Source organism: Bos indicus x Bos taurus, chromosome X (assembly GCF_003369695.1).
Source record: "Bos indicus x Bos taurus breed Angus x Brahman F1 hybrid chromosome X, Bos_hybrid_MaternalHap_v2.0, whole genome shotgun sequence".
Classification (NCBI taxonomy): domain Eukaryota; kingdom Metazoa; phylum Chordata; class Mammalia; order Artiodactyla; family Bovidae; genus Bos; species Bos indicus x Bos taurus.
In genome coordinates, this window is record NC_040105.1 from 63,788,076 (window position 1) to 63,800,468 (window position 12,393).

At 46.4% G+C, this 12,393-nt stretch overlaps 1 protein-coding gene across 4 annotated transcripts in view; it reads left to right on the forward strand.

The window, feature by feature from the left end:
• Nucleotides 1-12,393, forward strand: part of EDA (ectodysplasin A) — a 397,101-nt gene that overhangs the window by 379,949 nt on the left and 4,759 nt on the right. The window contains exons 3-7 of one of the 4 annotated variants that reach the window (XM_027533464.1): nt 535-558; nt 5,329-5,508; nt 7,399-7,433; nt 8,329-8,380; nt 11,254-11,375. In XM_027533464.1, the coding sequence (XP_027389265.1) occupies nt 535-558; nt 5,329-5,508; nt 7,399-7,433; nt 8,329-8,380; nt 11,254-11,375 (413 nt within the window). Of the gene's footprint in view, nt 1-534; nt 559-5,328; nt 5,509-7,398; nt 7,434-8,328; nt 8,381-11,244; nt 11,376-12,393 lie in introns of all 4 variants that reach the window. The other 3 variants (XM_027533465.1, XM_027533462.1, XM_027533463.1) reach the window with 3 other exon arrangements.

A 12,393-nucleotide genomic window follows, 5' to 3' on the forward strand; every position in this document is an offset into this window, starting at 1 on the left:
CAGTAGGCGTTCATGTGGCCCCCATGTGGATGTATTATGGCTGCACTGCTTGAGTAACTAACAATTTAAATAACAGCAAGGAAGGGACTAAAAAGTAAACTGCTACTGCTCTGCTCCTTCCATGAAAATGACCCTTTTTTCCTTCAAGCTTCAACACGAGATTTCATATCAGTTCCTGACCTAAATGTGTGTCTCAGGACTTGCACAATTAATGGAATGCCGTCCTAAGGTTGTTGAGTTCTGCATTTCTGCACATTTCATTTTTATGGAGAAGTACTCATTCCCTCACTCCAAAGACTAAGCCTGAAAGATTTTTCTCCCTAGGAAAGAATCTTCCTTGTAACTTCATTGTTACAACAGTCAGAGACAGATTGGGGAGGTCTGATAGTTGTTAGATGCCTTGCCAATAACCTGACTCTCAGTTTGGGGCTCCCTCAAATTTGCAGTTTCTTAGTGGTTCCTCCTGTGAACATCTTGAAGAATACACACTGTTAATTTGCAGTGACTTAAATTTCCATTTTTTCTTTTTAATAGGTCCTGTTAAAAACAAGAAAAAGGGTAAGTCAATCTCTTGATTTTATAAAATTACCGCCATGTCTTTTCTAAAATTAGAAGAAAAAAATCAAGGGAGAAGGATTTTTATTCTCTTTCAGTGCTGTTTGTCCATTAGTTTACTCAGTTACATGTGATCTTCTTGAGTACTATAGCTTCCAGGGAATGAGAAATATCTGTCATTTTTCAGTGATTATCTATTAAAGATAGAATTGCTTCTTAGCAACTTATGAAAGTTGTTTTTGCTTTTCTTTCTTGCTCCCTCTTCCATACAATTCATTTTACCTCTCTTTCCTTCATTCTTCCTTACTCTTTCCCCTGACCTTCTCTTTTCTCTTTTTTTCCCCCTCCTTTATCAAATCAATGACCAGGTATGAATGATGTCCTGAGAGATGTCAGTACCCTCTTTTTTGGCCTAAAAGCTATCCCTCGCCTATTTCTCAAGTAGTCAGGGAAGATATTTCTTGCTCTGGCATTTCAGTATATTCTTTATGATGGAAAAACTTGGCTATAGTAGTACCTTGACCTTTTAGTCTTTTCCAAGAAGCTTCTAGTTGAGCGAATCCATTGTTCTATTGCTGGGTCTGTAAGTCTCCAGTGTGCTTGCAATGGGAATGACCCATGAGTTTGTACAAGAGCTTGCCTGCTTGAAAAGAAGAACCCAGTGACAGATAGGTTCCAAAAGACGGGACCAGGCGAACCTATGGTTCACTCCTTAGGACTAAGAAACCCAACCTTGAAACCAGTTTTAAGTACCTCTTTGTTTTTGTGTTCTGTCCTGGGAGGAAAATAGAGTGAAATTTATGATTTTTCATTAAAATATTCTAAGTGAAATAATTCTGTTAACATTTCTGGGGCTTTATAGAATATATTATCAACCCCAGATTAGACCCAAAACACTGGCTTCAGCTGCCTCCTGACACTTCTCTGAGCACTAGGGTGCTCCAGTGGCTTGAGGTGCCATGGCTCACTTGGGAAACTTGTGTCCCTGTTGAATAGAGGCTGAGGAGTGGCCTGGCCCCTGAGGACCTGAGCTGAGCAAAATTGGGAAATAGCCAGAGAACTGGAGTCAGTGAAGAAACATTTCTCTGTGGGGCCTGGGCATTCACTGAGCTATTCTGTCTTTTAAGAAAGTAAATTTGACTTGCAAGTGTGTAGTTTTCTGTTCTTGTCAGATCCCTTTAAGACAGAAATTTTAACAAACCTAGAAAGCTCCCCTGGCCTGGACAGTGACACCCTCTGCTCCTAACACAAGCCCAGGGGTGACTTCTTTTTTTTAATAGGTAGCCTCAAGAGTACTTTGTAATGATAGCTACTAGGGGTTTTTCCCTACTCACTCATTCACTAGACAGTGAATAAGCATCAACTGAGATACAGAGATGAAGATGAATGGTTTCTGCCCCCAAAATCTCCCAGTGTAGTGGAATCATGGAAGAACACACAAATAATTGCATTATAGTATTTAAAAATTCAATCACAGAAGCATGAGCAGGGTGCTGGGGAGAGCACAGAGAAAGAACAAGTAGTTCTCCCTGGGGGGTGAGATACCACATCTCAGAGAAAATATTATCTAACCTGGACTTTGAAGGATGAGGGGGGAAAAGAGAAGGGGAGGAACATTCTAGCAAAGAGAACTGGCAGGTCTCAGAGGTATGAAAGAACACATCATATCTGGGGAAACAGCAAGTAGGCTAGTGATTTACCAAAATACAGGGCATGTGTGTGGTGGGGAACAGCACCCGGTTCAGTGTCATCCAAGGGATGACCCCGAGAGAACACTCTTGGCAGTGGTAATAGAAGGCAATTGTCTAGGTGAGAAGCTCTGGAATTACAAACTCAGGAGATCCCAAAGCTTCTGGCAGTGACTCAGATCGCTGCCCAGCACTACTACCTGGTACATGGGCCATTGTTGGGAACAGAATGCAGATGGGCCTTAAACATTTGCCTTGGCTAAAAGTGATTTAGAAGCCATTTAATACAGATTTCCTTGGATACAATGAGTAGGCACGTGCCTGAAGAGGTAAATTGATTTGCTCATTTCGTGTCCATCCTTTAATGGAATTTTCCCCCTCCAATAACTCTGTCTCCCCGCTCTTAGTTCATTCTGTCAACAATTTGAGTGTCACTAAAAAAATGTGTATATTCTTCCATCTAAGACTACACAGGGTAACTTGAGACGTACAAAAGTCTCTGGGCTTTTACATCATGAAGTGCTCTGTTAAGGTAAGGAAATCCAGACAAGGAATGCAGTACTCTAAAGTCATCCTCTTAGTCCAGGGGTCATTTTGTGCATGCTTCTCTCTGGGCCAATTTTCTATAAGGATGCAAAGATGAGAAGCACACTTGCCTAAACCTGGTTGCAGAGAAGCAAAGACCACCAGCTGCAGAACTAGATCCCAGTAGGAGCTATTTCCCAGATTCCTTCTAGCATTTTTGTAAGTGAACATTCTCTGTTTACACTGCAACCAGTATTCTCTTTCACTGGAGGAGTTTCTGGCTCTGATTCTTCCAAAATTACATTAATAATCACAGGAGACTCACAGTCTTGATACTGAAGTTCACACTACCCACAGAACCCCCTCTAGCTCAAAAATCACTGTTAGGCCTAGAAATTCTGGGACAGGAGACAGCCTACTATGCACCATCCCATGTGTCTGTGCCACCCAGAAAAGAATGAGAGAGAAGCAGACTTTATAATCAAACTAGGGAAGTCTCCTGACTCTCGGTGGGGTGAGTCAGTCCTCCTTATGGAACCTCAGTCTTGCGAGGAAACTTAGAAAAATCATTGAAGCCAAGCTCCTCATTTCACTGATGGAGAAACTAAGGCTCAGGGAAAAGAAGGAATTTGCCCAAAGTATATGTCCATGGCAGAGCTGAGGCTTACAGACTTATCTCCCGACTACAGATTCCCTATTTTTTCCACTACACTAGGTGGAATTGAAACTTGGGCACTGAATAAGCCTGACTTGGAATCTGCCCAAATCTGAAGGGAGATGGCTTTCCTGTTCAGCATCTTAAAATTGGCTAGATCTCATAACTGGGCAGATTCAATCTTTTGCTGCTAAGTGCAGGGAAAATGCTAAAACTCCTGCCTCTCCCTGGGAGAAAAGTTCTCTGTACTTTCCTCACTTTCCTCCCTGGGGAAGGGGCCCCACAATGACCTTGTTGTTTCATTGTAAATGCAGATGTGGTTAGACATGGACAACTGACCTCTTGAGTGGCGTTGCCATGGGGATTGGGTTTCTTGAGCATGGCATTCTCCTTAAAAGAGAACCTGATGAATCAGAACAGGATTCTCTAGCCTGCGAGTCCAGGAAGCCAGAAGGCAGTTTCAGGAAAGAGGTATTTAAGTGAGACTTGATGGGGTTATATTTTAAAAGGAAGAAAGTATCACAAGTGAAGACACCACGATAGAGGCTGGGGAAAGGCTCCCATTCCTGGGACTTCCACAAGACTGTGAAAAGGCAGGGAAGTAAGGAAGCAGCCACCCTCCTGTGACCACCTGCAGTTCTTGAATTGGACTGCACAGAGCAGAGGAGGTAAACAGGAGGCACTGGAGCTTTCAGTTCAAGGCCACAGTTAGGACTTGGTTAACGTAGTTCTGGTGGGAATATAGGAAGGACTGGGATGTGGAATAGGAAGGCTGAGACTGCTCTGAAAAGAGAGCAAGGAGGAAATGGGGAGGATCTGGTGGCTTGATTAATAATTCATTCAAGAATAGGGCCTCTGAGGAAAGAAAACTCTGGGAAGCTAGATTATTTAGCCTATAAAAATAGAAGTTGATCGGTGACAGTGTCCTTGAGCACATTAGGGTTGTTGTGTGGATGATGGCAACTATTCTTTTCTATCTATACAAACAATAGAATAAGAGCTTAAACTTCCACAGGAGGAATTTCAGTTCAATATACAGAAGAACTTCCTAACAGTGAGGGGGTGATAAACATTGGAACATGTTACCAAGGGATTCTGCAAAATTTCCTTTCCCAGAGCTCTTTAAAAATAGGGTTTAGAGAGGTCAGCTGAGAAAGCAAAACCTGCCTGCTGCTTCCTCCACAGCTCAGCTCCCTCTGGTCTCCACCACCCCTTCTTTCCTTATGTTACTTGAGCCTTCTCTCTCTCCTTCTCTCCTCCCTCCCCCCACCACCTCTCATCTTCCCAGACTCCTTCCAATTCTACTTTCCAGCCTTCATCCCAAGCTCAAGTCCCTGTACATCCTGACTCCTACAGGAAGCCTTCCTGGAACTGATAGCCTTCCTAAGGTCAAGCTGGCCTCCTAGCTTGCTCACCTCATCCACATCAAGTCCACCAACCTGGATAGTAAACATGAGAGCCATGCTCTGCAACAATAGCCCAGTTCTCAATTCCAAAAAGTGGCCCACTTTTTAAGGTCTACCCACTTGGTGATTCTGATCCTTTGGACTTAGCCAAACTGCAACCCCCTTTCTGAAGCCTTCCCTGACCTCTCCAGCATTTTGTCCCTACAATTAATGCAACACTTCTACTGTCCTGTGGCTGTGTCTGTTTCCACACAAGACCAAGTTCCTTGAGGGTCATTATTTCTTCAAACCCAGCCTGTAAATGCTGATTCATGAAACACAAAGTGTGTGTGTGTGTGTGTGTGTGTGTGTGTGAGAGAGAGATGTGTGATAAAAGTATCCACCTCTTTAAGAGCAGGAACTCCCAGAGGGCCAACTTTGTGTCATGAGAAAGCTGTGGAACTCCTGACAGTATACTCAGTCAATAATTATAAATGTGATACTGAATCTCATCTTTCAGGAAAGAAGGCAGGGCCTCCTGGACCCAATGGCCCCCCAGGACCTCCAGGACCTCCAGGACCCCAAGGACCCCCAGGGATTCCAGGGATTCCTGGGATTCCAGGAACAACTGTTATGGGACCACCTGGCCCTCCAGGTCCTCCTGGTCCTCAAGGACCCCCTGGCCTCCAAGGACCTTCTGGTGAGTTCCTCTATCTCTCCACCGTCCTAGGCTCCTTAAAAGTTCTCTAGTAGAACAGGAGCAGGTGATCCCAAGAGTAGTTTAAAATGATGGTGTGTGGTCTCCTTGCTCAGGGGAGAGCTAGGAATTGGACAAGCCAGTAGAGCCTGCCCTGCTCTAACTTCTTATTTATGGGGCTTCCCAGGAGGTGCTAGTGGTAAAAAATCTGCCTGCTAATGCAGAAGATGTAAGAGACACTGGTTTGATTCCTGGATCAGGAAGATTCTCTGGAGGAGGGCCTGGCAACCCACTCCAGTGTTCTTGCCTGGAGAATCCCATGGACAGAGGAACCTGGTGGGCTACAGTCCTTAGGGTCGCAAAGAGTCGGACACAACCGATGGTTGTGATCTCAGTGGAGAGCTAGGAATTGAACAAGTCAGTAGGGCCTGCCTTGCTCTAACTTCGTATTTATACCAACCTGTCAAGGAAGAGATACCTGTTCTTGACCTGTGGATTTTTTCTCCTGATTTCCAGCATCTAGCTTCACATACTGATGTTTGATTAGAAAAAGGCAAAGGGGAGGAATGGGCTTCCCTAGTGGCTCCCAGGTAAAGAACTCACCTGCCAGTGCAGGAGATGCAGGTTCAATCCCTGGTCCGGGAAGATCCCCTAGAGATGGAAATGGTAACCCACTCCAGTATTCTTGCCTGGGAAATCCCATGGACAGAGGAGCCCAATGGGCTACAGTCCATGGGGTCACAAAGAGTCAGACACAACTTAGCGACTGAATAATAACAACAACATGGAGAGGAATGTTGGGGGCTGGACAGAATGACAAGCCCTGGAGTAGTCTCATCCCATGAACTCTGAAATGCCTTTCCCATAGAGGTAGACCAGTAGTCACTGATAATCAAGGAGTTGGAAACTTATGAGTCACTCAGGCTGTGGAAGAAGCAGACACAGGCACCAAGACCAACCTGTTGCGGAACCAAGTGCTTATTGTGCTACACCCTTCCCCTACCACGTTGTCCATTCAAATAGCATTTAATCTCTTTGCACCTTTCCCCTTGGGCCCAGAAGGCCATCCCAAAGGTATAAATGCAGATCCAAACCTGCCTAATCAGAGTTGACAGAAGTCAAACTGCCTGGGCTTAGGTCAGTTGCTATTTCCTTCTCCTGCTCCCCTCTTGTGTCTTGGTGCTTTTACAGAAATGGACTCTTCACAGCTGATTTCTCTGGGTCCAAAAATACTGCCACAAGACTCATATTCTTTGACTGGTAGTTCAAACAGGGCTAATCAGTGTCATTGTGGCCCCAAGAAATGCAGTTTCGAATTTTTTTTCATCCAATCTTTCTGCAAATATTCATTGCATACTTTCTATGTGCAAGAGATATATTGGTTAGTGGTTCCTGTTCTCGTGGAATTTATGTCGTACAGGAGGAGAGTGACAATTAAAGAAGCAAGATGTTTACAAATGGCAATGCATTCTACAGAGAAAATTAATAGAAAACAAAAGGCTGAAGAAGCAAGCACCATTGTCTCGGGGTCACATGGTGGCAGGAATGCACTCTCCTCTGTCGCCATGGGTGCTCAGTGGCACTTGCCTTGGGCCATTGTTGGCGAGAGGCCAGTTTCCTGCTGGGTGCTGGGCACATTGAAGATGCAGGTCAGGGACAAGTCAGAGAAGAAAGGGGTGTCGTCTCCCACTCCAGAGCCCCGCATCACACCCTGATTCTCCCTGCAGCTCTGAGTCCTGGAAAATAAGGCTCAGTTGATGCTTGGCAAAAGGCTCAGACTGAGCCTGGCTTGGCTCATACAGGGAGCAAAAGCTCAGTGCCATTGGCTGCCTAGATGAAGAGGAAAGCAAGTAGACAGAGCATGCCCTCTGACTGGCCTGTCCTATTTTGCAGGTGCTGCTGATAAAGCTGGAACTCGAGAAAACCAGGTTGGCTGGGAATTGCTGTCTTGCTGGGAAGGAGGGAAGGCCACAGGCCTGAGCCACCCTTGAGTTTGCTCCCTGCTAAGTTTTCTGAGGCTTTCTTTTGTGAGGAGACCCTGGAGGTTCTGGGGGCTTTTCATTCACAGCCCCCTCCCATGAATAGAAAAACTTTGCCCCAGGGGCTGCTTTTAGCCAGAGAACTGAGCTGTGGCTATTTTTCCCCACTCCCTAGGAGACAGAGGGTCACCACAGCCAAGCCCAGTAGTCAGCTGACATGAGCTGTCAGTGAGGTCTATTCACCTGGTCCTGGGCCTCCCCGACTACCCCCAGACACCTTGTCTGGACTCCTACCACCTGACGCCAGCAGCTTAGAACTTTAAGAATATGTTCTTGAAAATCAGCCAACCAGTTCCAGGTCAAGCCCAGCCTGGCCTTTTGCCTTCATGGCCTGAAGGGCTCCTCCCTAGTCCCTGAGCTTCCTGATCCATCTCTACTGGCAGTTCCACTGCCTCGCCTTGTCTCATCACGGCTTCTCTCACTACAGCTGTTTGGCCACAGCAATCAATCTACACAGCTGCACAGTGCTGGATGGCTTGCAGGGTATTTTATATTCGTCACCTCAGTTGATCTTCAGACATCTCTGTGAGAGAGGCCAGACAGAGATTCTCAGAATCCCCATTTCACAGTTAGGGAAATGAGGCTCAGAGGCATTACATTTGGCAGAGCTATAAAATCATATTACCCTCTAGTAGAAATGTGGCCACTCGCATCCCAAGACAGGGGAGAGGGGTCAGAATTGGGATACAAATGAAGACTAGAAGGTGGAATCCTGGCAACTGGTGGCTGAACAAGCAGCCATTTCTCACAGTGACTACTTTCTCTGTCCTTCTCATCCTCCCAGCCAGCCGTGGTGCATCTACAGGGCCAAGGGTCAGCGATCCAAGTCAAGAATGGTAAGAGTCAAAGTAGGCTCTCTCCCTAAGAAGAGTTTCTTCCTGCCACCACCCTTACCCACAGCCTTAAATAATCACCCAGCCTAGTTCCTCCCAGACCTCGGAGGTACCCTTGACACTAGGGGCCATTCTCTACTCCATTTTGCCCTCTGCTGGCTGTTTCAAGTAATTGCTTGCCCTCAGACTGGTTACGACAAATTGCAGTTAGAAGCACAGATTAAAAAAAAGAAGCAGCTGAAAGGGACTTGAGACATTGTCTAAACCAAGGATTCTTGGAAAGTGAAGGCTGAATCAGAGTCACCACTGGGAATATGTATAGTTTGATCAACATTTTCACATTACAAATTATACAAAGTAGAAATACATAAAATCAAATCTTTTTGTGTGATGGGTCTAGGGTGGAGGGGCATTTCTCTCAGGGAAGTGGGGGGCAGGTTAGACTCTGTAGGAAGTATGAGATGCTAGTGTCTACAAAAAAAGGGGGTGGATTGAAGGAGGTTAGAAATCCTACCTTAATGTAATCCCTGCATTTCAAAGGTGGGGAAATAGAGTGCCAGAGAGATTGGACAACACCATAATAAATCTACTGCCTTATGTTTGTATGGTACTTTAGAGTTTTCGACATACTTTTTTTGTCTTTGATTTGATTTGATCCTCACAACAAAGGTGGGCATTAGCTCCTTTCTACAGAGACAGAAACTGAAGCTCAGAAAGGTTAATTAACTGGCCCAAGATTTCCATTAAGAGTAGGAGCTGGGATTCAAAACCACATCTCTCTGACTCTTTCCACTGCACTCTGCTACTTCAGTGATGTGTGTGTATACTCCACTGAGTGATTAGCTTCATTTTCTTCCCCAAAGAGACATGAACATTCATTAAAGAACAGTGTTTTGAAATAATGTCCAGTCCCCAGGGTATACAAAGCCTAAAATGCATGAACCCCCAGGAGCCTCAGGAAGCAGCAAGCCAGCCAAGATGCCAGATGCTTACAGAGCTTGGAGCAGAAGGGAGGGGCTGTGAGTACAGAAGCAGTAAATGAAGGGTCAGAAACCTGCTGCATGGGGACAGCTTCTAAGAACCCAGTCAGTCCTAAACTGGCTGTGCTCTGCTTCCTTGGTGACTGGGCTTGGCTACCTCTCAGACTGCCACCTGGATGCCTGACTTAACTGCCTCAGAAATATAAGTAAGAACATGATGGCACCAAAACCCAAACTGTCCTGCCGGGACCAAGTGCCTTAAGACCCAGGACGCTGGGTAGGCCATGATCACCATCAATCCAGGGAGAAGTGAGACAGTCAAGAAATAGATTTGTTTGGGTGTCTGGATGGGTGGCCTCAGTGTTATGCCAGAAGCTACTGATTCTGCTCCCACCATACAAGACTAGTTCCAACCCCTCTGGGCCAATCCCCAGCAGTAGTCTATGCTGATCTTTAGTTCCAGCAGAAGCAAGAGTGAGGGGTCAGGGGTAGAAGATTTCCTGCAGAATGGTCCTCCATGAGGGACAGAGCCAGAGCATCTCCTCTGAACTATCCCGTCTGCTTATCTCCTCAAGGGAAGATGGGCACCTTTTCCTCACACCTTGGAAAGGCAGACCTCCCAAGACTAGCCAAGGATGGACTTCCAAAACATGTTTTCTTGGATGAAGAATGGATTTTTTAAAATTTATTTTTAATTGAAGGATAACTGCTTTACAATATTGTGTCGGTCTCTGTCATACATCAGCATGAATCAGCCATAGGTATACATATATCCCCTCCCTTTTGAACCTCTCTCCTACCTCCCACCCCATCCCACCCCTCTAAGTTGTTACAGAGCCCTGGTTTGAGTTCCCTGACTCATACAGCAGATTCCCACTGGCTATCCATTTTACAGATGGTAGTGTATATTCTTCCATGCTACTCTCTCCATTTATCCCACCCGCTCCTTCCCCCCTGCACACACACCCCCATGTCCACAAATCTGTTCTCTATGTCTGCATCTCTGAAAATGGATGGTTTTGAAGGGAAAAGGCTCCCAAGCCTGGACTCCCTCCTCTTGGGGTGGGAAGGAACATCCCCTTTGCTACAGAATGGGAAGGCAAGCTCTTCCTCCTGCCTCACATGCCTCTCCATTCACAGTGGGGTATTAATGAGAAATGCTTTGCAGCAGCGCCTCCATGCTCTGACACCCTCTCCATCCATTTGGCTGGTTCTAGGGCTACAGAACCAGGGTGGCAGTTGACCCCTCACTCTCATAAAGATCCCTCTACCCTACATGGCCTTATTACTGGCTGTTCCTTGTCTGGCTGCCATGAAGTCTGACTTAACCCTGATCCCTTAAGTTCTCTGAGTAGACAGATCCTTGGGCCAAGTGGTTTACTGGGGGCCCATGGAGACTTTCCAGAAAGAAATGAGTGTGGAGGAGCTATAAAAAGGAATCTGTTAAGGACAAGGAGAAATAGGGATTCAGGAGCTATGGCTGGTGAGATGAAATGGAATAATAAGACCTAGCCTGCCCCTCAGTGTCTGGATTTTGCCTATGCAGGTCTCAGAACAACAAAGAAAATAGGGCAGCATGCCCACCCTCTTCTTACCAACCACCCCCAATTCCAGTTGGAAGGTGTTGGTTAAAGATCCTTCCAGACAGAGAAGTCAGAAAAGGAAAGAGAAAGGACATACAGACCCCAGGGGCCTGAAGCAGGCCTGGCTGCCAATTTACAAACAGATCCCTTTCTCTGCTTCCAGATGTTCTTAAAGTTTGGCCTCCTGGGCTCTCCGGGTTATATCGCAATGAGGGTGGGGGTTGTGTACAGTTTGATATTTGTTGTTTCTATTGCCCAGATGATTCTGACATGTACTGAGTGACTGCCGTTCTCTCATACTGAGATCTTTCAGGTGGAGTACTCAATGACTGGTCTCGCATCACCATGAACCCCAAGGTGTTTAAACTACACCCCCGCAGCGGGGAGTTGGAGGTACTGGTGGACGGCACCTACTTCATCTATAGTCAGGTAGAAGTGAGTACGGTCTCAGGCCTAACTCTTCTTATATCCAGAATGCAGATCCTTTGCATGCCACAGAGGGGCACTGTGGAGCCAGCCCAGACCAGCCAATGGCTGAAATCCTGGGGGGGCGGGGCGGCGGGGGGGGTGGAGGGAAGACCCACTCTGGGAGGGAGTTGAAAGGAAGGAGGAGAGACAGAAGGGGCTGTTTGGGGGGTTTTTCTTAGCCAGATGTGATTGAAAACTGAAAAGAGGCCCCTCCCACACCCTGCCATCCGATCCCCTCCTGCAGGGCCCCAGGCCCTAGCTTCCCCACTGAGCTGTTTGGTTCTACTGCCAAAACCGAACTCTGTCTCGGTATATTCTTTAAAAGTCAGTTCCAGGGTTGCTGAGAACCCCTCCCTCCCCACACCACTGGCTTTATAATGAAGAGTGCTCTTCCGGACTTTATCTCCACCTCAGAAAAATTTCTGTCTTTCCTTCCTCTTTCTTCCATTTGTTTCTCTACCTTCTCTTGCTTCTTTAGTCTTCCTTTTTTTCTGTCCCAGCACTTTTCTCCCTCTGTTTTTGTGCTTGTCCCCGCCCAGGGCCCACTTCCCAGGTCGGCCAGTGCCGATCCATTTCCACCCTGTTGTGTGTCTCCAATAGTGTGGCTCCTCAGAGCTAGAGGTTAATGAGGGTGAATGAGGTGAATGCGGAGGCTTCTGTGGGGTGAGGGGCAAGCAGGCAGATAGACAGAAAGACAACAAAGCCAGCAAGAAGGGTCTCCCAGGAGAGTAGTCAGAGAAGGTGGGTCCTTGAGCATTTGCTGAGCCCACCAAACATCCTGACACAGCTTGGTTCCTGACCCAAAGATTTTTTTAAATTTATTTTTAAAAAATAGAATTTATTTTATTTTTTGGCAGTCCTAACACCTGAATGCACTGCTGCCTCCTAAACAGTCTATGAAGGGAGCAACCTTTCTTAGAGTCATTTAGGGTGACAGATGGGTGTCCCAAAGCCCAGGGGTATGATCCCAGTGTCCTATGGGACA